Source organism: Sylvia atricapilla, chromosome 1 (assembly GCF_009819655.1).
Source record: "Sylvia atricapilla isolate bSylAtr1 chromosome 1, bSylAtr1.pri, whole genome shotgun sequence".
Classification (NCBI taxonomy): domain Eukaryota; kingdom Metazoa; phylum Chordata; class Aves; order Passeriformes; family Sylviidae; genus Sylvia; species Sylvia atricapilla.
In genome coordinates this window covers 90,996,675-91,022,026 of record NC_089140.1, presented here as the reverse complement: position 1 = coordinate 91,022,026, position 25,352 = coordinate 90,996,675, and the positions used below count along the sequence as shown (strand labels likewise).

General features: G+C 38.5%; 1 protein-coding gene across 1 annotated transcript in view; it reads right to left on the bottom strand.

Moving 5' to 3' along the window:
- Window positions 1-25,352, bottom strand: part of GABBR2 (gamma-aminobutyric acid type B receptor subunit 2) — a 244,100-nt gene that overhangs the window by 21,928 nt on the left and 196,820 nt on the right. The window contains exons 12-13 of the mRNA XM_066313731.1: window positions 17,704-17,814; window positions 4,898-5,122 (exon numbers count right to left, since the gene is read on the bottom strand). Of these exons, the coding sequence (XP_066169828.1) occupies window positions 4,898-5,122; window positions 17,704-17,814 (336 nt within the window). The remainder of the gene's footprint in view (window positions 1-4,897; window positions 5,123-17,703; window positions 17,815-25,352) is intronic.

Below are 25,352 nucleotides of genomic sequence, written 5' to 3'. Positions count from 1 at the left end.
AAAAGAGAAATCCTGCCTGACCACCCTTATTTGTAACTGTCTTCAGTGAGATGTCTGGGCTGGTAGATGAGGGTAGAGAGTTATTTTTCTTGACTTAAGCAAAGATTTAACACTGTCTCCTGGAGCACCCTCATGGTTAAACTGATAAAGTGACTGGGCAAGGGACCACTGTAGTGGATTCAAACTGGGCTGAACCGACAAGCACAGAAGATTGTGGCAGCCAGTTGCTAATGCTGTCCCTCAGTCTTGAAGGAAATGGGCTTGGGCAAACAAGAATCTCATAAAGCTAGGCAAAGGGAAATACTAAGTCCTGCCCTAGAGGAGAAATAAACCCCAAGCACCTACCCAAACAGCACAAGGGCTATTTGGCTGGAAAGTAGCTTTTCAGAAAAGGCACTGGAAATTGTGGTGGAACATGAGCCAACAGTACCCTGGGCCAGTGGAGGTGATCCTTCCTTTCTACTCAGCCTGAGCGAGAGCACACTTGGGATGTTGTGTCCAGGTTTGGGCCCCCCAGAACAAGAGAGAAAGAAGTGTAGTGAAGAAAGGGCCAGAGAAGGGCCACAAAGATGCTGAAAAAGGTTGCAGCCCTTATGATACAAGTAGAGACTGATTATTCAGCCTTAAGATATTGTGGGGGGATTACATTAGTCATGCTTATCCAGTATATGATGGAAGAGAGTAAAGAGGATGGAGGCAGACTCGTCTCAATAATCTGCAGAGAAAGGGAGGGAGGCACAAGCTGAAACCCCAAAATTAAACATCAGAAAAACCTTTTCCTATTGTGAATGTGGTCAAATGCTGGTAGAGATACTCAGAGGAGCTGGGAATTATTAATCTTGAAGTAATCAAGACTCAACTGCTTAAGGTCCTGGGTATCTCGCTGTAGCTGAGTCTTCCTAGAGGGAAGTGTCTTCACTCTCACAATTCTTTGTTTCAAATTAGGCTGGTTGTAATAGCTGATGTGTCTAAGTCCCAGTCCAAAAACTACATGAAGTTAAAGGTGAAGAATGGTAATTACAAAGCTTCTTAAAGCAGCAGGCAGAAGTGTTACAAGATAAAAGTTCTGCCATTTGATGTGGTCTAAGTTCAAACTGAATATAAGATAGAAGAATTGCCATTGAATTTTCTCTACCTAGGAGTTTATAGCTAAAGATTGGGTGTTTTGCAACAGAGACATAGTGTAATGAATTAATTCACATAGTGTGGACTGGATTAAAAAGTCCATGAGCAACATTGTTGGCTCATGCAGTACAAAGAATTAGTTTAGATGAGATTTTTATTTTATTTTTCTACCATAACATCAGTGGAACTTCTATCTTGCTGTCTTACATTTGTGCAGTTTCAATTTTCACAAAGGGTCAATGCTGAATATCCACACAGCCTATTGCAAATAGGCATAGAATGCTACCAACACAGAAAAGGAATATTTTAATCCCTAGAACTGATTTTGCCTTGCTGCTCTGCAGGAAACTGGATCAGAATTAATGTGTTAATGCCATTGCAGCCAGAAATGGTATGCACTTGCTGAGCAACTACAAGTGAGCCCAGTGTTGTGTCTCAAAATGGATGGAGTCAAAAAAATGGAAGGACATGGAAGCTTCATAAACATGGATAAATAAGCTTGTGACAATTACTTCATGAAGAGAGAATGCATATGAAGATTTTTTCTTTTAAACAAGTCAAGGGTATGCTGAAAAGTACTATAGACACCTTGGTCCTTTAAACAATAATTAGACATAGAAATTAATTTCAAACAGGAAAAATATACGTAACAGGTGCTTGAATTCTGCAGATAACTTGTACAAGACACCCTTGAATGCAGAAATCTATAAAGGTTTTAACAATGTTTGGGAAGTTTTTTATTGGATAACAAGAATGTGTACAGTAAATGTAAGTGCAATGCTGTATAATGCTACAAACATTTGTATCTTTGAATGGAGAGGGTAATGAGCATTTTTTCCTCTGATCTCTTTTACTCTGCTATGGGATTTTCCTCATGCTTTTTTTCTGAGGCACTTGGTATTAAACAAAATGGCAATGGATGAACTGGACATTTAAGTGGAGAACTATAGTAATTGCCATGTTATGAGTAAATAAGACTAGTAGAGCTGACAAGAAGGAAGGGGAAAATGTCATGTTTCATTCCTTAGTGTGTCTACATCATTGAGCAGTTGCCTATTTAGATTCATAAAAGGGCTGTGGGGTAAAATTGACTTTCAGCACTGTTGACCCAGGAGACTGCTGAAGATTAGTTAAAAGGAATGCACTTCACTCGGTATAGCAGAGAAATAATGGCACTCACCTGGCTCAGAACCACATTACTGCTTGCATCTGTCTGGTTAGTTTAATAAATGAAAAAGTGCTATCTTCATTATCATACCCTGTGCTTGATGAGCAACAGGCTTTAGTATTCACCAGAATTCTTCCTAAGTCACCAAGATTGTACTAATTTATGACATAATTGCTTGAGGAGAGAGAGATTTGGAGCCTGCTCATGCTAACATCTTACCTAGACGTACAAACTAGGTGGTGTTGGATATAATCTTTTGTGGTGTCCAGATGAGGTATTGTGCAACTTGTGCTGGAGCAGGCTGAGGGGAGAGTGCTTGCCAGCTCTCCTGCTGTGACTGTGGCACAGCACAGCCAGAGGAGATGTAAGACAATATACACAAGTGCTAGAAGAGCTCTCCAGCTGTGAAAACACTCACATGGGCACTGGAAGTGCTGCATTCTAGCCCCTGCATCAACATCTTTCTTTTTGTACCTTATCCAGTGATGAATTTTATTGCTAAACAGCTAAGCATTTGGAAACCTGACAATACATTGAAAGAGCTTAGGGACTTCATGCTAGGAGGCTATGGTTCATGTTTGTATTTTGAGTAAAAAAAACTGAGAGGAAAAATGAGGGTAGGGTAATTGGAGTTTAAAAGAAGATCAGAGAAAGGGGTTAAAAAAGGAATCAGAAAAGTAATTTCAGAGCCTGTGACAAGAGAAGAGAAAGATGGGCAGAGCAGCATGAAAGCAAAGGGGCAAAGAGCATGGATGGCATTAATAATTCTCTTTGAAGAGGGTTCTGACATTCTTTGGAAGTATTTTCGGCATCAGACTTTTAATATGCATTTTCATACGGCTTACCCCCTTAAATCTTGCAGTGTTTCAAAATACACTCTATTGCCGTGTTTGTGAACGTCCCATCAATTTAGAACAAAGTTGTGATTCTTCCCTAAGATCCAGAACAAAAATAAGACTATACATATCGGTATGGATTTTTAATATTTGAGAAGTGAATTGCAAGACTTGCAAAAACATCCTGTTTAGTCAGTCCTGGAGAATGAATTATTTTGCTTTTTTTTTGCAGATCACAAATCAACTTGTGTTGCTAGCCTGTACCTCTAATTTCCTTTAGTGGTTACGCTTTGAGATAAGTTTATTAGCTTGTTTCTCTTGCTTCTTCTGCACACATTGTTCTTGGCCGTCCAGCAGATGGGATGCCACTTAGCACCAGAATCTATTGACTACAATTTGCTCAATACATTGATTGAACATGGCCCAATAAAGAGCCTCTTATGAATATTCACTTGAAAAATCTAAAAACAAATTCTAGAGGCAAAAATACATACATTTTGCCTGGCAAATGTTTCAGACATCCAACTGCATGTGTATCTAATTTGGGGTAATAAGCTATGTTCACACAATCCACTTAAAAAGAATACAATTGAACATTTTACTTTGAAGCATCAAATGCATTCTTTAGTACTTGAAGCTTTGCTGAGTAAGCTTACGTAAAAAAGTTTTCCCTTCATTCAAGATCTGTAATATTCATGCCTAAAGCTTAACTCTGCAAGGGAACTGATCAAGTTCCAGCCCTCTGTAAGTGCCTTCTTGATTCTTCCAACAAAGCATAATGAACCTGTCCTCAGAGCCTAAAAGAGCAAAAGGAAATGAAAGCATGTGTCTCCCAGCCAGTGCCTCACTTAGTCCTTTAATGTAATATTCCTTATACCTTTAATATACCCGTTAATTAATATAACTTCAGTGTCAGCATTTGCAGCATGCATACAGTTTTCCTCTGAGGTACTGACAAAGTCTGTTGTACCACCATAAATGAATACCCAGAGGTTTCAATACAATCGACCTCTTATCGTGGTAGTGAACTAAAAAGATCTTACTATTTCATAGTTATAGAGACAGAGATCTTGAGGCTCTTGTTTAGGGTATGTAAGAATCTTAGAACATCCTGGGAAGGGACCCATTGGGATCAATGAAGTCCAGCTCCTGGTCCTGCACAGGAACACCCCAAGGATCACACCAAGTGATCCTTGCATGGGCCTTGCACAGGGCCTAAGAGCACTGTTCAAATGCTTCTTGAACTATGTCAGGCTACTGCTGTTACCTCTTCCCTGGTATCCCTTTCCAGTGCCCAAGCACCCTCTGGGTGAAGAATCTTTTTCGAATATTCAACCTAAAACTCCCCAGAGACAGCTTTATGCCATTCCTTTGGTACCTATAACTGGTCACCAAAAAGAAGAGAGAAGAAAAGAAACATGGCAGAGTAGACAACAGGACCTGTCCTCCCTGAACCTCCACTTATATCTCCACTCTTTCCAAAAATTGCCTGAAAGTTGGAAATAGAGACTATTCCATTGAAACTACAGAAGAAAACCCAGTCACAATTTCAGTAAAAATACAGGCCTTAGAAGCTCATGTATTCACACATTGTCCAAAATGTCACGAAGCTTTGCTTTTCCTTCAGAGCCTGGAGGGAAGAGTTTATAGATGGCCTTGGTTAAGAATTCATGTACATCCCCTGCACTTGATAAACACCTACATATTACATCATAATTACAAAACAGCAGGAAAAAAATGCAGATCCATGCAAAACAAATTCACCTACCTTAGGTACAAACACAAGGCAGAGAGTAATGGTGCTGCAGAATATTATCACTAAAGCAACGATGCAGAACTGCACATTGGGTTGGTCCCGAGTAAGGAAAGAAACAGCAGCACCAATAATGCACATTATCCCCACGTTGTATACACTCATCCCGATGTACTTGCTGTCATTCAAAGCAGGAATGCTGACATTTCGTGTCTCCCAGGCGAGGAAACACCCAAATAACTGAAATGATAAAAGAAGGAGAAACGATGATAGTTTTAAGATGACTTTGCTGTCATCCAGAAAAAGCACTAATTTAAAACAGGTATGTTTTCCAACTTGACAAATACAGGCAATATTACAATTCAGAGATATACACCTACCTTTTGCTCAATATCTAATTACCTGTGTGATTTGTTTTGTTCACTAAGACAGATTCCTCCTCTAACAAGAAAAATGTGAAACCTAAAATAAGTTGTGATTGGAACAAATTTTTCTAAGTGCTATGGTTATCTTTATTTCATATTTTAAATAATTTTTAAAGACTGTCCTTCTTGTTTCTTTTCAAGGATTCCAGTAAAGATATAATGTGCATTGTTATTTTAGCTATTTTTAGCAACTGTTCTCAATATACTCTTATCAATCCAGCTATTCATTACATGATTATCACCTACATTAATAAGCAGCAGTGCCAAGATGTGTCCCATGAGAGATAAGTATACAATGTAGAAAGTGGCACCCGAGTTGTTCAGATTACAATTATAATGTCTTTTATTATAGTGGGAGTTGGTAATGGCCTTTCAATTGCAGTTGTCTAATGATTTCTGGCATCAAACATTCTTGTGGCAATTTTTTTGTTTGCTTTTCTCCTTTGGTGTATTTTTAAGTTTTAGCCCCTTTGTTATTTGCAATATGCTTTTGCAATTCAGCAGGGGAAAGCCTTTAGTGGAAGGAAGCCATCTCCATCCTTGAAATTTAATTAGATTTTTCTGCAACATGAACTGCTGCAGACAATTATTTTCTTCCTCTTGCACTCCTCAGAGGAGTTCTGGTAATGCAGTAAAAGCCTAAATGAACTCAAGATGTTGTAAATAGGTAACCCAGCCTACAGCCTACGAAAGCCCTGCCGGAGTGTGTGCTGCGTTGTGAAGCATGACAGGCAGTAGATGGTACTGGATGGAAGGAAAGGACAGAGAGAGGAACTATCACTAAGGTGCAGGGCATGGTTTCTATGTTTTCTAGCTTTTCTTCTGATCACAATGCAGGGACAGGCAAGAAGGAGGAAGAACAAAGGTGCCCTCAGTAGCCTTCCTCCCAGACCATCACATTTGTCCACTGCCATGTCATGAAGACAATATTCTCTTTTAGACAACTTCAATTTATGTGTAATCCAGGAAATTGGACATCAATGGGGATGCCGTTTGAGGGATTAATTGCAGTTGTCTATTATAGTTTACCTTCTATTCTTCTGTTTGCTTTTTTTCCTATGGCAAATAACCTGGACTAGAAGAACAGTTGCCAGACAAGCAAAATAGAGAAGGGAAATGGCAGACTGATGTTTGCTCTACAAACTTGGGTTTCAACCCAAGTTGTAGTAACACCGGGACACTAGCAATGCAAGTTTCCTTGATTATTTGCTTAGTTTTAATCTCAAATAACAAAAGCAACAAAGCCAACCACTTGTGACTCAGCTACTTTGCACTCCCATAGGCACTTGCAGGCTGCAGCCACCTACCTACTCATCCAGGCACTTCCAACCAGGACATGCTGCTGAACTGCCAGCCCTGCCCTCCCTGAGCTTGTCTGCTGGCTTGTTTCATTCTCTTGCCTACAGCACATATGTCACCCTGCCACATGGTCATGAACAGAGCTGGCTGGGAGGCTTTGACAGATAAGGCATCTATTTTCAGCCCATGGAGTGTGGCAGGCTGCAGGGGCTTCCCAGTCCAGGCAAGCAAGGGATGTAGAACCATTTGCTCACCCACTTTCCAATGCTGCCATCAATGCTGCAATCCCTATCAAGATATATTGCCGCAGCAACAGCAGCCGTAGCTGCCCTTGCACTCCCTACCCAAGTCTTTCTCATCAAGATTCCCACCCTATCCCTCTACATGCTGCCGCAGGAGATGGTCCTGTCCAGGGCACTCCATCGTCTTGTTGTTGGAGTCCAGCCTCTTCAGTTTAATCTCCTCTAGTAGGATTAGAGCCCACACCTCACTCCAGCCCATTGCCTCTTCTACTCACCTCCCCAGCAGCCCAAGAATTGCAGGAAGAACTGTAGTGGCTGCTGCAGGCAGAGCATGGGAAGGGGATGTTCTGAAGGGGTCTGGAGACAGGTGCCTGAGTCAGCAATGGGTCTTAGCCATTCAGCTGGGAAGCTGAGCTGAGTGAGCCCCTAATCAAGCTTTGTGCCAAAGCAACAGCTCATCCTCTTAAACATTTTCAGAGCCCCTCTGGTAAACAAGGTAATGCCTCCAATAGGGCATGATGCCAGCAGCACTCCCTTGCTGTTGGGTCTGGCACTTTGCACAGGCAGAGCAGGAATGTGCAGACTCCTTTACAGACTCTGCAGAAGCAAATTGTCACTGTATTCACCTGGGTGCATGGAGGGGCATACAGTGGTGCTACCTTTCTTCAGGGCACAAACCTGTTCCCCCCAAGCCCCACCATCTCGGGGGCCACTTGTTCTCCACACCCTGCAATCTTGGTGCTGCACTCCTCAGTTCTGCTGCAAATTTACATTTTGCCAGCTCTGAACTGACAAACAGGCTGGTCTGGACTGAGGTGTTTTGAGGGATAGAAGGAATCTTTGTTGGTATTTCTACATCACATTTTTTAAGGGATGAGACCCTGATTAACTATGGAAAACATTTCTATCTTCTCACACTATGGTTAATTATTAATGAGATTTTTAGGGTTGTAGGTCATCCTTCACTCTCCTCCACTCCCCCCAGTATGAACAGATTCCATTCCAAAAGCATTATTCTGGGAAAACAGCCAGCATACTTACATGAGGCCAGCACTTATTACAAATAATGGGGATGAATTTATAGCTGAAGCAGTTATAAAATGATCTAAAATATAAATTATAATGGAAAAAAGATCATTTGAAGAGTGTTGTGGGGTTGGGCCCATTCTCATTTATAATTGAGAACAGCATGGAAAATAGTTAACTATCTTTCAGATGAAAGGAAGATACATGTTTATTTATATGATAACTAAAGAAAGGGAGAGGCTCTTGCAGCAAGTGGGTTTCCTCAGAATGAGGCACTATAAATCTGGGAGCACTGTTTTTAATTTTTATTAGCATTTTGGGTAAGATGCTAGCCTCAGGAAGAGGTATTTTTTTCTAGAAGTCACAGCTGATCTCTGAGATTCAAACATGGATAAAAGCTGAGAGTTTTCTGCTTCCTGCTGCCAGGGAATAGTGGCTGCAGAGGTGCTCCTTGTTTGCCTGCTACAGATGCCTTCAGGGCCCTGTGGGACTGGTAAAGTTTTTCCTCTGAGATAAAGCCTTCCTGAGGTACCATGATTCTTTGCTTTTCCTCCACCTGCCCCTCCTATTTTACCCATTCCTGAGGCTCAGACAATATGCACACATGAAAGATTCAGTTTTATGTCTGTAAAAATCCTGTAAATCCCTCGGTAAAATCCTGTAAAATGGCTTGGTTGAGGAATGGGATGCAGACATTGCTAGTGGAAGGTCCTGATTTCTTAAATATGAAACTTGGGAGCTAGGGTCAAAACCACAGACTCACAGTACCTAGTTCAGCTCCTCTTTACTCCTGGTATCTAAACTTTTCATCTTCCCCAGATAATAAAATTACATTTCAAATTATCCTTGGGGGCGCCTAATTCTTGAGGCTGCTGTGGAATTTAAAGACTATTTGATATTTTTGTGCTGCCTGCCAGGGTTTGCAATGCAGCTGTCTCTCCTCCTATTGCTCCTAGAGGGCTCAAGCTGCTAAAGGCATCTCAGTCTGTCTACTGCCTTGAGCCACACACAAAATACATCAGCAGCATCTTCATGCAAGACAATGATGCTGGTGATGAGGCAGGTGATGACCATTGCCATAGCTTCATGTTTGGAGAACACAGCACAATTCCAAATTTTGCCTGAGACGTGCTCCCTAACCCCAGAGCAGAGCCTGACTTCAGAAGGAGCTCTCAAACTTCTTTCAGAGCTGTTGGATTTTATGCAGTGAGAGAGTGACTGTCTTAATTAATTGGGCACTTGTGTGGGATGTTCATTCTGATCTCTACTGAGGATTTTGATTAAACAGGCTTTAGAGAAGGCATGCATAAATACACATTGGGATGGAAGCAGGTAGCTCTTAGCAGTGCTGAAGTGCTGGATTCACACAGGTGTAGGACACATCTGTCCCCACTGCTTTACACCAGTTACAATTCCCATCCTGAGGCTTCTCCTGGATCCCATTCATCTCCAAAGGACTTTGAATAACTCAAGTCTACACATTCCCCTATAGAAAGTTGTCTAAAATTTAAGGACACTTCAGCCTACTGTCATATCTAATGGCCTAATTTTAGTCCTTTTTGGATCTCAACCAATGACACTGAGAAAGCAGCTAGGAAGGCTTCCTACACTGTTATTCATAAACTTAAAGCCTTTTTCATTTTTAGTGGTCAAATACACATATTTTCTTGATGTACAAAGTGTCATAAAATACTGTTTTGGATTTTCTCAGAAGATATGGGCAGCTGTACAGGCAGGATTGGTTTGTTTCATCTTTTGTTTGAGAGTAGGCATCTTCCATTTGACACTGATTTAGAGTTTTTCCTTTGCAGCTGTTTGTATGGTACATTTAGGCTGTGTTCTCAGTGCACCTAAAAAGGCTGTGGGAAAACCACTGTATAAATTTGGGGAAAACAGTATCTGAAGTCCATAGGACTGTATCACTGTGATTAAAGATAGAATAGTGGTCACTAAAAGAAATCTGTATTAAAATGTTAAAGGTGTGACAGGTGTATGGAGAATATTATACTTGTGTTTACATTCAACAGGCACACTTTACTTTAGAAAATCTTGTACTGACCAAAGTACAAGATACCTGGGAATATAATAAAACTGTTTGTAGCTGAAATATTGGAAAATATTTAACACTGTTTTTTAAAACTCTACCAGCCAGTTAATTTTAAATCTTGTTCATAAAAAATTACTACCAAACACAGTAACAATTGCTTAGATCCAAAACATATATTGATGCAACCAAGTGCCTAATTTGCTATTGGATTGCACAGACTGTCACATGACAGGAAGGAAATTAATTATTCACCTCCATTGCCCTGTACTCCCCTAAAACATTTTTTAAATGTTTCATTTCAAGGTCATGTCAGCCTAGGTTACGAACAGTATTAGAAAAGAAAGACAGTGAAAACTACACTAAAGAGATCTGACAAAAGCTGATAAATACCAGAGGAAAAATCTCCAGTCTTGTCAGTAGTCATGCTTGCCAATAACTAGGGGATATGGTTTTGGACAGATTATATATTGGACCAGGCTGCAGTTTTGCAGCTAATTGCTGTATTGTAGCAGCACTGACCCTGTTCACTTGTGGATTTGTAGCCCTGCTGTGTGTCACATAACAGAATAACAGCAAGCCTTTTCTTCAAAGATTTGACATCTGGAGAGTTTTGTTTGTTTTGATTTTGTTTCTTCTAGCTAGATTACTGTGAGATGTGTCCTCCTGGCCTCCCTAAATCAAGGCAGCTTTGGACTCTGGCCTGTAAAGAACTTTCAGCCTGAAGTAACTGTGAAGCTTGAGCTGTGCGTTTCTCTACTTAGGTTCATTCATTAAATCCAATTCATCACAGACACAGGCACATTTTTATTTCAGTGAAATGGCCGCAGATATTAAAAAAAATAAAACAATTTTTGGTTTTCATGTTTTCACTGGAGAATTTTCAGTACAATATACTGAGCTGCTTTCAGAAAGATGCATAGAAAAGTTTTTTTGTTTGTTTGTGTTTGTTTGTTTTTTTTTGTTTTTTTTTTTTTTTTTTTCTTTGTGTGTGTGTGTATGTGTTTTGTTTTTTTGATTTTTTTTAATTACCTGTACAATAAGTAAGGTTAGAAAACTGAAAGACAAACTATTCCCTTTTAGGTCTCTTGCCTTCACTGTCAGTGCAATCTGATGTTAAACCATTGCTCACTCCCCTGATCTGCTATGAGTCAGCTGTGTATTTAGTTAATTTTCACCGAGCTGCTCTGGACAGACATTACTAAGGGCAAGCTTGATATTTCTATTAAGCATTATGACAAGAGATAAATATTGATTTTAATTGCAAGATATGCATATTCAGCTACTCAGCTGAAGGACTTTCTTCTTAAAGGTCTTGGCAAAAAACTTTTTTCCCAGTACATGACAGAAAAGCAGCTGCACAAAGCTGTGAACATTAACAGACATTCAGATTTCAGTTTCTACTCCAGCCTCCCAAATCAGCAGGTCAATAAAATATTTTCCTCTCTTTCCATTCAGAGTGTATTTGACTTTTTCCATGAAAATTCTGCTTAGTCATGAAACACATCATAGTAACTCAGTTGAAACAAATGCACTATTGGTCATTAGCAAATATCCATTTGGAATAGCTTTGTATTGTCTATGGCATAAGATTACCACAATCACAGCTCTGTAAAGAGGTGAAGCACCTCTGCCAAAAGCCAGTGTGTGTGCTACAGTTTAAATCAATTTCTGCAATACAAAACTGATGCCAAGAGACATGTAAGGGAATACTGCACTATCTGCAATATTTCAAAAATATATTTAAAGTTTCCTTATGGTCCTATTAGGGAAAAATTTATTCCACAAAACCATGTGGAAATGTGGTTTTGGATGCTAAAATACTGTCCATGTTTTATTGAAGACACAATAAATATCTGGTACCACTATAAACTACTTTCTCCTGCCTCAAAGCTTAACTATCTTCCTCTCTGTAAGATAGGACAGATGGATCTCACCCTATACCTGATTTGGAATCATGCAAGTTAATTCGTAAGGAGGTAGGTCCTTCTTCTGATAATGAAGGGAATTAGAAACAAATGCAAATATATGTGCTAAAAATCAAAGGTATTATCAGAAAACAATTGGGAATTTTAACATAATCTGAAAATGATTCAATTTTTCTACACATCGAATTTATTAATTTTATAAAGGAATTAATTAATAATATGGTTGATAGAATTTTATAAAATAGTTGAGATGGACTGGAGGAAATAATCTAGTGCAACCTCCTGCTCAAAAAGCAGGCACAGATGTGAATTCAGTCCAGGTTGTTCATACTTTTATCCAGTCTGGTTCTGGAACCTTTTAAGGGCAAAGGTTGATCAAACTCTCTGGGTGAGTTGCTCCACTGCTTCCCTTTACTTAGTAAAAAAAAAAACCAACCAAAACCACCCAAATTATTTACATTCAGCTTTCATTGAGTAAATATAAAATAATAGTAAAGTAATAAAAGGAGGATCATGTGTTGCACACCACAGCTGCAGTTATATGCAGCTCCTCTGTGGGCTCGACACACACAGAGGGCTCAAGCACCTGGAGCAGTAGTGTGAAGCTTCATCCAACATCCAGCAAGGACAGCCAGACCATCCCCCAGTACCATGTGTAGGTACCTAAATGCTCTCAGTGACCAAGTTTTCTGCTGGATATTTGCAAACTGGTGCCCATCAGACAACCAGCATCTCCTTCCCCTCCTGCCTGCCGAGGCAACAACATCAAGTGCTGACTGAAGACTGGGCTGCAGGGCACTTACTGGAACCCAAACTCTAAACCATGGTACCTAACTCCTTTTTTTGAAAATCTACTTCCAAGTGCATGAAAAAAATGGAAAAGTAATATTTGTATATTAGCCAACAAAGCAAAGGAAACCCCTGGAGAAGGGAGAAGGGGCAGCAACAGGCATATTTACAAACAGCAACTGAAAGATATTTGTGTATGTGCTGTAAATGATCTGTCCTAAGCTGCACATGTGTAAAAAAGCTATTCTTACCTTAAAAATTGTTTTGGTTGTTGTGGAATGTAAAACCAACAATACAATCGGCCAAAGATGGGACAGAATGTAACAAAAGTTAAAAAGAGAAACTTCATAATGATTATTATGAATCACAAATCGAAAATAGATGTAGTGGGAAGGTAAGTTAAAGGTATAGTAGTAAATGAATGGCTAGCAGCATTAACAGAATTCATAAGGATTTATAAAAATGTAAGTTGAGAAAAATGAATCATAGTAATGATTCATTCCTTGGAAGATGACAAATTCAGTAGCAATGATGCATGATAAGATACACTTAACAAGGGGTTTTGTCCTATATTTACACAGAGATGGAAGAGTCCATTCACATCTTGCCAAAACAGTGAAGTGCCGCTTATTCCAGCAGTAAGAGAGAGCTCTTGAAAACTCTGTCAAGACAAGAGTGGCAATCACAGAGACCCCATAACTTACATGCAGTAGCTTTAAGAAGTGATGTAGAAGTTGTCTGGACTGCTGGACTTAATTGTTGATATTTACTGGAATTCTGGCAAAGCTCCACTTAAGATACAAAGAAGCCAGATGGGAAAAGAGAAAGTGGAACACCCCAGTGATTACAGAGCTATTACCGTAATTTCTATCCTAAGCAAATTAATGAAATGGCTGACACATGAACTCAGCCAATAAGTGAGGAAAAAAAAAGGGATAGCAATATAATTCAAATTGCTATTATTTCTTTTTAAATGAGTTTGCAAGACTGAATAAAGGTAATTACATTCATGGATTTCTCAGTAGTGTTTGTCTTAATACTGGACAATATCATTATTTAAATATAGAATGCTATAAAATCAATTAAAAAATTAAACTGATTGAAATCTATGTGATGGATCTCAACATATAACTATAAATGAGAAGCTACTAAAAAAAGAGGATTAAAAAATTCTAACTTAAGCTTTCCCACATATCTACATCGACTTGGAGGAGATAATAACATGGCTGAAAATGATGCAGAGGAATAAGACAGGAAGAATGGTAGACAGCTCACAGAAAGATTTTTAGAGAAATCACAGAAATATGGCCAAATGCAAGGAAATTTGCCTGGAAATTAAGATATCAGGTCATTTTAGAATTAGAGGGTTGACATATATGCAAGACCTACCAAAGTTCTATCAAGGCTTGGAAGTAAGACAAATTCAGCCTTAGGAAGCAGAGGATTCTTTCAGATTTGAAATTACAATTGAATATTATCCCAAGGATATATTTTAGTTGAATTAATATTTTCTTTGGCTTCTAAATCAATTACAGAGTTGTGTTGGGCAGTATATCAACTATAGTTGGAATTTGAATTGTTAGAAGAAAATAAATTTCTTATTCTTAGTGACATTTATCAAGTGCCATGATGAATATGCATTATTTTTTTCCTATCTCAGAAATGAAATACTGATATTTTCATTCTTGGCAAGGTTGGCCAAGGACAACACATTAAAAACAGTGTATGAGACGTCATCACTATTATTAGTTATGGCTTAAAACCCCCTCAATTAACACAGGGCAAAAGTAGGATTTCATACAGAGAACAACAGTAAAGCTTATAATATAGTTTTGCCTCAAAAGCCCGTTTCTCAGTAGGTGAATAACAGGTACCTGTAATAACATGTCAGGGGCACAATGAAACTTCCAACATATGTGCATCTTGAGTCATATGTACATCTTAACTCAAAGCATCATGAGGAAGACAGGAATTAAACAGTAGACAAGATTAATGTGTGAGTGATTAATAAGCAAAGCATTCTAGGAGTCCAGTCTGGTATTGTCCTGGCTGAGATGAGACAAACAACTCACACCCCTCAGACAGATGTTAGTGCACTCCCTTACAATGCACCACCAGCAAGTTTAAGATGGTGTGTTTTCTATCATCCTCTGGAATATATGAAAAAAAGGTGCTTTTCGATTATGTCTGCCTCATCAAAAATCAAAATACTGCAACTGACTAGTCGACATGCAACTTATCTAGTTGACATGGTGGTGTTCAGGAATAGGCTGGACTTGATCTCAGGAGCCTTTTTCAACCTAATTGATTCTGTAATTCTGTGATGGTCAACATGCACACATAGAGCTTGAATTTGTATGCAGCCTTTTCAGAGCTGAACTTGAGATGGCAGAAAACAGTGAATTCTCTATGTATGGAGGAACTGGAGAAGACTAATACACTGGTCATTAAAAAGATTAGTAAAATGGTAAAGGTAAAATTTGGGATGGCAATTTTCCTGTTACTCTCTAGTCACCTGAGAAATCTGAATTTAATAACTTCATGCAGAGTAAACATTTCCTCATATCCCTTCAGAGGCAATTGAAGAATTGTGAATCTGACTTTCAGAGTTTGCTTACTTTAATGTAGAGGGAACCAGTGTATCCTGCCAAGTAATGCCTCCCCTTATTTTGCCATTCCTTGCCTTCCCTGCCCTTTGTGCCCTTCTGCTCTCTGCCCTATCAAGTGATTTATTCACTGCATCAGTGCATTTAAGACATCAGAATGGACAGCATTGCTTTTACTTCAAAACGAAAAAAGAAAGGAACTTTTTTAGGTTAACCCCATTTTTGGGTGGTTGTATTCCAATTTTGACACAAGAGGTCACAGTAAATAATTTTGGCCCAAGTAAAGCCATTTCACCTTAAACATTGCATTGTGCTATAATTAGTAATACTAACTCTTTAGTATATAGCATGTTAAATTAGACATGTGTTTCATTATTAAAAATCACAGAATCTTGTATTAGGTAAGCTTTTATAAAATGATACAGTAACATGACAGGTTCTGTTTTTTTTTGTTCTGAAGGGAAAATATGTGTGGTGTACAGAAACATCTTTCATAATGAGATAAAATGCATCAATTCTGTTGTCCTCATACCACTCATTCACTCAATCATAGCAACTATTTAGATGTTTCAGATGAGTATCTTCCTTTTTAATATGTAATAATTTGTGTGTTAAGAGGGCACTGGAGTAATAAAATGTGTGTATTTCACTGGCGGTTATGAATCACTGTGTGTCTGAAATAAGCGCATAATGGCATATGTAAAATAAATAAGATACTAGTGGCACTTAAGCTGAAGATTATAGATATACTGCAAACCAAAAAAATCAATAGTGAATTGGTATTTTACATATGCACATATATGCACATATTATTGTCCAATGATGTAATGGCATTTGCAAAATAAGTTTGCAAATGACACTTGCAGACTTAAAGAGAGTGACATATCTTGTAGAAAATAGTCCAACGTGCATGCTGACAAACCAACCTAAGCAAAGGACTAGTGACAACCCAGGCAGTTTGACTATTGTCTAACACCACTCAAACTTGAAATCTCAAGGACAGATGCCAAAGAACGTATGTTTAAAGTATTTTAACTGAAAACATTGATGAAGCTATTTAAAAAAACAAAAAAAACCTTACTATTTGTTTGAATCTTACTGTGGCCCCAGTGCTGGTCAATGTCACAGCTCCAAACTTGTGGTGCCCTTTAGGGCACAAATTCCTTGATGCTGTGCTACATGCCAAGGTTAATGTGCATCCAGAGCTACTCCAAACTGACCAACCAGTAAGACATGCTGAGGTGTGGAATCTCTCCTAATTCCGGATCCCTTTGGAGGGAGCACATATGTCCTAGCTCTTTATTTCACAGCCTGCTGGCACATTCTGTGAAAAGGAGGCATCTACACCTAAAATTGCTCTTTTTTTCTCTTTTTATTCGATGGAAAGCTGAGAAGGCTTCCTTTGGGCTAGTAGCTCGAGGATCAGAGCTCTCACCTGGGACCTGGAGACACTTGATGCTAGTACCTCCTTGCTTGAAGGCTCACCCCAGCAGAGTGGTCAGACTGCAAAGCAACTGTTCAGAATTTAAAGAAACAAAACTTCTCATCCCTCCCTGCTGAACCTTGTATTGGATATTTAAAGACTTTTCAGCCTGAAAAAAAGCAGCATGAAAAGCAGCAGGATTTATCAGAGCAGTCATTCATAGGAGAGAGGGAAGAAGAGGACTCCAGGCACCAGCAGCCCCCTCTGGGCAGGAGCACCAACCACACCAAGTGGAAGCAGCTGATCCAATCTTTCCCCAGTGTCCTAATGAACCAGCATGCTCCAAATGCACAGAACAGATTGACCCCTCCAGGCAGTGTAGACTAATGTCTATCAGGCTTAGGATCCAGATGGGGCTCAACTTGAGATAGGTGTCCGCTGGTCAGTGCTGTCAGTATCAGATGTTTTCAAAACCTTCAGGCTCAGGAGCTTTTAATCACTAACAGTCACCTATGCAGTTCCTTTTTTTTTTTTAACTATCAAGCCTCAGGGTCCCTGGTTCCTGAGGTCTGTTTCAGTTACTAAATCTTTTTATGGAGATGGGCCTCAGTGATAAAAGGGTTATTTTGATTCAGGTCCCAGATCAATTTTGCATCTCATGACTTTTCCTCAAATACATAAGCAACTAAGAGGCAAGACATCTTGGACAACCTTGTTCTACCTTTTTGGAGAACTTACCAGAAGTTGGATGATTTAACTTTTGTATTTACAAAGTTGTCTCATTTATAGGCCCATCTTTTCACTACTGTATTTCTAAGCTTCATTCAGCTTAAATGCTACTGAGGTCTTATTTATTTTACATATGCATATATCCACATATTACTGTTTAATGAATGCTAAAACAGATCTGTTTATAGAAGTTGTGCTCGAGGCAGCTTTTACTCACTCCCAGCCATCAGGAAAGCAAATATAATTCGGTTTATGCCTATGAGTAAAGAGCAGCTTGTAGTCAGTGTTGTGCAGAAGAAGCTGTGCTTACCATCAGCAGCCCTTTGTAAGCATAGACAATCCCAAGCCAAATGGTCATGTGGGTGTTTTCGCAGTGCTCCAGGATTGGTCGGATGGAGATGTCTCTGCCCGCAGGGTCCGGCTGCAAAAACAAAAGGTGAAATGTTTGGACTCAGATTTCCTTTGCTACACACCTCAGTAGTACTTAGCTCTATTTTCAGTAGATTGAGGATGTGTAGGATACAGAGTGGACAATTTAAGGGTAACTGGTGATGAGAGCAGACCCATGAACCTGCAGAGAAATACAGTGAAAAGCAAGGTTCTGAGGAAACAGCTGCTTCACAGCTACTACCTGGTGAGGTCACATCTACTACAAACCTGAAAGAAAATATCTGAAGTCACTCTGTATATAATACTGTTAGTCATATTTATTAGCTTTAGGACATCTACTTTTTCTATATGGCAAACAGCTTGAAAGCACAGGCATGAAAAAGAATGTATTTAAATTTTGCTTTCCTTTCACCTGCAGTTCTTGTGTCACTGGCAAATGGCTGATAAACAATGCATGAAACATTGCTGTGTTTCAGGTGGTTTTTCATTGCTAACCCTGAGCTAAATCAAAGACCATTTACTATGGAAGCTATACCAGTAGCTTAGGAGAGATCATAAATCAAAAAAAAAAAAAGGTCTTTTAAAGACAGTGATTGCCTGTGCAAAATGAAATATTGCTGGAAGCTTTGCAGCTTTCCATTTATTTTGAAAAGGAGATTGTATAATATTGTAGAATCAAGAAGAATTGAAGACTATCAGAACGGTTTGTATGAAAGAGGAGCAATAGCAAAGGCCCAGACAAATCTGCAAAAAAACCCTCCTTGACCTACTCAGTTTTTGTGGTGGGCTTTTTTTTTTTTTTTTTTTTTTTTTTTTAATGGACAGGGGAAAGAACAGTTGACACCCAGAGGAAAGGGTTACTAGCTACTATGCTGTACACAATTAGAATAGATATTAGAACTGCTAGAACAAATATCAGACTGCTAGACTGCTTGTTAACAATGTACATTGTAAAAGAACACAAGGATCTTGTATGTGATTCTAAGAGAACTTGTTTTAGGTACATACTGCAGAACACTTCTGTTGGCTATTCTGAGATGCACGTACCTACAGTCTGCTGTGTTTACAGAAAAGCCTGAAAGCTATTTTTCCTTTCTGCTTTGAAAAACTGGATTTGAACTTCAGCCAAACTAAGATCAAGCCAGACGTAGCTTTCTGTACCTGGTTGTCCCAATGGGCTTTCCAATTTTCTTTTTTTATGGCTAACATATGTAAAATGTCTCATGCAGAAGAATAATGAGTATTATATAAGGAAAAATAATGTTTTCACCAACTGAAAAGTAGAATTGTACATGGAAGGACTTTGAGGAGATCTGATTAATTTCCTAACGCTTATTTTTGCGTCCCCTGATGATGTATGACTTCTGCTATGTATTTCAGTGGTCACAGCAATAATCTTCAGTTCACTTTCTTCCACTGATGTTTTTGTATGTGAGGCATTTCCCCTGATCTCATACACTGTAAAAAAAATGAGAAAACCCGAACAGCCTTGTGCTATGATGCACTGGACAGTCAAACTATTCACAATTTTCTTTGCAAAGCCTTCACTAGGCACGCATTAGTATTTAAAACCTTTTCCTACCCTGAACTTCAGTAGAAATCCTAAATGGAAAAATAAAGCTCTTGGAAAAAAAGGTGTCCTAAAATAAAATAAGATAAAACCCAAGGCAGCAATATTAACTCTCCCAAAGAGCTTATGACTCCATCCTAATGGTTGTTGATGGCAGGCAAACAACCATTAGCTGAAGAACTGAAATGACTGAAAACATTAAATGTCATCACAACATGTAAGATGCTACAAATGTGTGTCTGGGGATCAGTTGAACTACCTCATTCTCCCTGATCGATGACAAAGCCCAGTGCTAAAATTCAGGTGCACTGAAAGCACCTTTTTCATGTCAAAGTTACAACTGAATATGTTTAACATCATTTTTTTCTATTATGTAATAAACTTCACAGGACAAATCATTCACACTGAGCTCTGAATGTGTTACTGATGTGTCACCAGGACTGTACTACAGAGAAATGTTTCTAAAATTCTAAATTACATCTAAGCCTCCCAAAATCTCTATTTCTCATGGTCTAGAATTACATAAGGGACATAAAATTTAAGGTTTTGATCATCAGAGTGCTCTCCTTTTTTTTTTTTTCCTTCATACTGGTGAGTCAGCACAGGACTGTCTCTTTGCTTCTCCAGTTCCACCTCCCTCCTGCCAGGTATTTCTTCCACTTCAGTTTCCCACTTTTTTGAAGCAAGAAAGTGTATAAATAATGAGAACTTTCACCTTGTGTGATGGATGATGCCATGTAGTATCTTTTCCTTGTTCCTGGATTGTAAACTCTAATCACACCTGGACTGAAGGATTCCTCCAGTTCAAAGTAACTATTAGTAATTGGAATAATTACCTGTTTTGAGGAATATTACTGAAATGCAACTCCTATTTGGTTTGTGGCAGATGATATGTTTATTTAATTTTATATGATTTATATATTCTCTAATAAAAAATTACTTCAAAACTGGAATGTGTATGTTCATTCATTACTCAAAACCTTCTTTTAAGATCCAGGCACAAAAATGATGAAGCAGAAAACATATTTTTTTTTCAAATACTATTACAGAGTAAGCATGGTTTTAGTAGGAAGATTCCTACTTCCATTAGTAGGAAGACTGTCAGATTTCATGAGGCATGGTAGTTCAAGATTGATGTTAATTAACTGAAAGAGTGTGTTCAGATTTTCTTTGTGAGATAGGAAAATCATGTGAAGTGCAGAGCAGAGAGCAGAGAAGGAGACAATACTGATTAGAGCAAAAGTGTACATTTACATTTCAAGACCTTCAAGGTGGTAGTATTTTAAACAAAAATTTTCTGAGGTCCTGTGCATGTGGGGTTAAATGTTGTCAAGTAGCAGGAATTTTAAAGTGCATGGATTTTACTGATTACTTATCACTAGTGCAAAATGACATTCCTGTTCTACTGCTTTTAATTTGCCATTCTGTTTCTTCACTGATTTTGCATGAATTAACTAATCATAGAAAAAGCTGGGTTAAAAAAACATATGATATTTTCTGATGTCAAAAGAATTTTTGAAAACTCTACAATTACAGCTGAATGGGGCACTTGACTGACCTCTCTAATCATCCACCATTTGTGCACTTTGTTATTGCTTTAGAGAGGATGACAACATAAATGCTACCAGTGATTATATATGTACTGGAAATTTGCCCTTTCCTTTTATAGAAAACAATCTCAATGCCCTTCAGATGTCATTCTCAAAAGCCTGAAGACCTCCTATCTTGTGATTAGGCTGAAGCTTTCCTACCTCTTCTGAAACCTAATAAGGTTTCTGACATTGACATCAATTTCTGGAGTGCTTTCAGCAGTTGAACATAAATAGTTTAATCTGTTCACTTCATACAAGAGTTGTGTATCATCACCAGTAAAATTCTTGTTTTACATGAGATCTAGAAAGCAACCCAAACCAGTAAACAGATTACCCACAGAATCTTGATATCCCCTGTGTGTGTGTGTGTTTAAACTATTATTAGTCAATTCTGTAGTTCTATTGCTTTTTCTTTGCTCTTCAGTGAGGGCTGGCAGATCCTTGTCATAACAGGTGAGTGATGGCCTAGGTGGGAACTGGCAGAGTGAGAAGCAAGGCTTAAAACTACCAGGAACCATCAGAGAAATCTGATTTTTATTTATCTATTTTTAATCTATAAGTACAATTTCTTAGTGGTTGTTATACTAGCCAGAATCCCTCTGGAAGAGGCAGATAGTTGTATGATGACTAATGTACCTTTGATTTATTTTATGTCTTTATTGCTATTCCTTTTCTGTAGCTTCACAAAGGTTTTAAAAGGAGGAAGTGTCTATGTTCCCTGAGGCATTTTATCCAGCAAATGTCTGTGAGGAACAGACTGGGCTAGCACACAGCATCCAAAAGTTCTTGATGTTCCTAAGGTAGTTTTTCTATACTGTCTCCTCCTGGTCCCGTGGCCAGCGGAGCAGAAGATTGTATCTGCAGAGCTCTGGTGTGACAGATCTCACAGGGGGTCACCCTCAGCAAGTTCACTGAGGACATTGCAGCAGATCCCCGGTGTGACTCTGGGCCATTTCTGAAGCTGCCCTTCCACCAGTGAGAAAGTCACAACATTAGGCCTCAGTCTTTTCAAAAGATGGGTATGGAACATAAGGTAAATTGTTTCAGCTTCTGTTTACTGTGTTTAAAAGAAACTGTGCTTTTCCCACAGTATAGGAAAACGCAGGATCATTGCAGGAAAACGCCGTCACACTGTTAGAATGGCCTTCATATACTATCCCACTCAGTTTTATCTTCCCTTTAAATGGCTTCAACTGAACTGGCATAATCACTGTATACTACAGCTAGTGTGCAGTGTGAATTAGATATCTCTGGCATCTTTAATTTGGCATATTTAGCAGTGATATGGAGTTCACATGTGATTCCTTGTCTCAAAACTCAGACATTGCTAAATTAGAAGATCGTTCCTACTTAAATTCACTTTTTATTTCCTCCCAAGGATAATTATAGTTGGTTAATACTCTAAATTCTGTAAAGGTGTTTCATAAAAGGATTCAAACAGTTTGAGCACACAGTGTGAAATTGAGAGCCAGGCTCTTAATTACTGATGAAAAGAGAAGGAGCAGACACTGTCAACTTTTTGATTACTTAATGATTTCTAGGTATTTTTAGAGCAAAACACCTGATATGAAGAAGAGATTTTCCAGGAAATGGATCCCTTTTGTTTAATGTATTTTTTACATTGTGCAGTCATACTTTTCATTAATGCAAAATAGGAATGGCACTACTAAGCCAGGGTAGCTCATTTGGAATATCTTCCAATTAAAAATTTGGTCAGCAACCTAGAATAACAGGCAACCTTGTTTGTCTTTGTTGATATCTGAGCTTACGTTTGGGTACATTACAGATCCCATTTTATGTCAGAGAGTATCTCAGCAAAGTACAAAACCATTACTGAATTCTTGCAGTCCAGTGACCAATTTAATTACCTTTCAATTAATTAACTGAGAATTGAGAATTCGGACACTTCTGTAACATTCCAATTATTGAAAGACAAGGTATGAAGTGTTTCAGGACACAAACTTACATAGATATGAATACCCACCCCTTGCTAACTAAAGGGTATCTTTAGGTTATGGAAGGGGATTAAAGGGCATTTTCTACTTCATTCATTTTCTTGTTATTCTGAAATCCAGTTCACCACCTCACCTGAGTCAATGGACTAGACTTAAGGCATTCACAAATACTTCACAAATACTTCAACAATTAAACTATTCGCACGGTTCAATAATCATTATATTTGTTTATACTGTAACTCCTAAAAATTCTTCATTCCAAGTGGTATTTTAGTATGAGACAGCAATTCAGTGATGATTAGCTAGCAATCCTGACACAAAAAAATGACACCTGCTGGAATACCAACATGATTATCCCCTTTTTTTATTCAGCCACTTTTCTCAATTTGGTTTGCTAAAGAATAAAAAAGATGTACCATGTAAGCCAAGGAAAAAGTACTGAGACATTTTGGGGACTGCAAGGCTATTGATGTTGCTATTTTACATGCCTCAGCTTGTTACATATACAGAATCCAGGCCTAAATTTCCAACTGAATGGAAGCAAAGAATGAGAGGAAAACTCCCCTCCTCCCCCAAATATATTAGAGATAACAACTGTAATTCTTACTATCTCAAAAAAAAAAAAAAAAAAAAAAAAAGTTTGATAACACAGACACAGTGATATTACCTTGCAATATATTTAAAAGAAATCTACTTTTTAAGTCCCCATCTACCTCTTGTACAAATAATTCCGTAAATCAGTCAGCATACATACTGTAAATTAGTCTGATTTAAAGATGATAAAATGCCAGAAGAGCTATTTATAAACTCTTGTATCATGAATTTGTCCATACATTTATTTGTAGAGAAAATCTCCCATCAGCATTATTTATAACATCACTTTACTTAATGAGTTTTATTTTCCTGTTGTGGTGGTTCATTTTTGTTTAAATGAAACTGTTTTCTGAGACCCAAAAGGTTCCCAGAGATTTCTTGCTATTTATATTAATATCATCTCCTGCTACAAGTAGTTTCATTCATTTGCATTAACATAAAATGCAGAATAGTAATTTAGACTGAGTCAAGAAACTCCTGTGATCCCTGTGTACAATTGCAAACTAGCAAATGAAAGGGAAAAGGCAAAACTCTCTTGAATCATGGAGAGTTTCAAATGACTGAGTCTTCCCACTCTGCACTCAGCTATTGCTTCAGTAAAATTTTACATCATATTATTTCCTCAGAGAATGTTGCCCCAGTTGCATATCTAGTGACTGGATAATGAAATGTTTCTGTATATGTGCATGGAGACAGAGTTACAAAGTGTTACAAAGGCTCAATAAAGCACTCCCAGCAGAAGTGTGGTTTTCTTTGAAGGGAGGGCAAGGGGCCAAGACACATAAGAAAAGTAGGTCAGAGGAATGAGGAACTCTGTTACTACCCAGACCCTCTTGCACTGTATGGATTCCTCCAGAAATGTACAGTTCTTGGTATCAGCTTCACACAATTCACCTTCTTTCCTTCACCTTCTCCTTCTTTCCTGTGAAGCTGCTCAGAGTTGTGGTTCACAGCCCAGACTTGGAGTTCCTTCCAGTTTTTTTTCCTTTCCTAGCTAGATTTCCTGCTATGCTGAAGGCCATGCCAGGCACTCCTTTTGGTGGCTGGAGCAATTCAATGCCTCCTTGCTTATGGTAATGGAAACCGACAACTTCCCTTCTTGGGAAGGACGGCAAAGGCAGAAAGGCCAACAGCAGAGTGAAACCACAGAGAACAGCCAGGGACAAACTGTTTGGGTGGCCCCAGCTGGAAACAAGGTAGAGGCTGTTTTTGTAATTAATTTCCTAGTGGGTAGGCTTTGAGTTGTAAGCAAGGATATGACTTACTGCCCGTTATGTGGCACTTAGAGAAACTGGATTTAACACTTCTCCTGTAAATAAGCCAGACTTGCACCCAACAAGTGAAAGAATCTATCATCAGTTGCTCCTCCTATAAGAAAAATCAGGTCCTCAACTGTGTCCAGCTATTTGGGTCAAGGAGGACAACAATCTCACCTTTACAATTGTCTATATTTTCTGTTTAGTGCTATAATTCCCTTGATTTATGGATTCTGAAAATATTTATCACTATGCTTATTTGCATTGCAGTGACAACAACAACAAATGGGTACTGACTTAATTTAAAAAGTGAAAAATCAATTCCCTAAGAGGATTTAGAAACATATATATCATGTGGGAGAAGAGAGAAGCATAAAGTAGGGTTGCATGACATTTTCAGAGGCAAATATCAGCAGAGACCACTGCCACCCTATGCAGACACTGATAAATGAATAGTTTCTGGGCTGTGGCAAAAAAACCCCCAAAATCAAAAACCAAAACAAAAAAACCCCAAACAAACAAAGGTTATTTCTCAATATTAGGGATTGTTTTAATTTCCTCAATTTATTTTTTACATTCTCCAAAATGATAAGATGATGGTC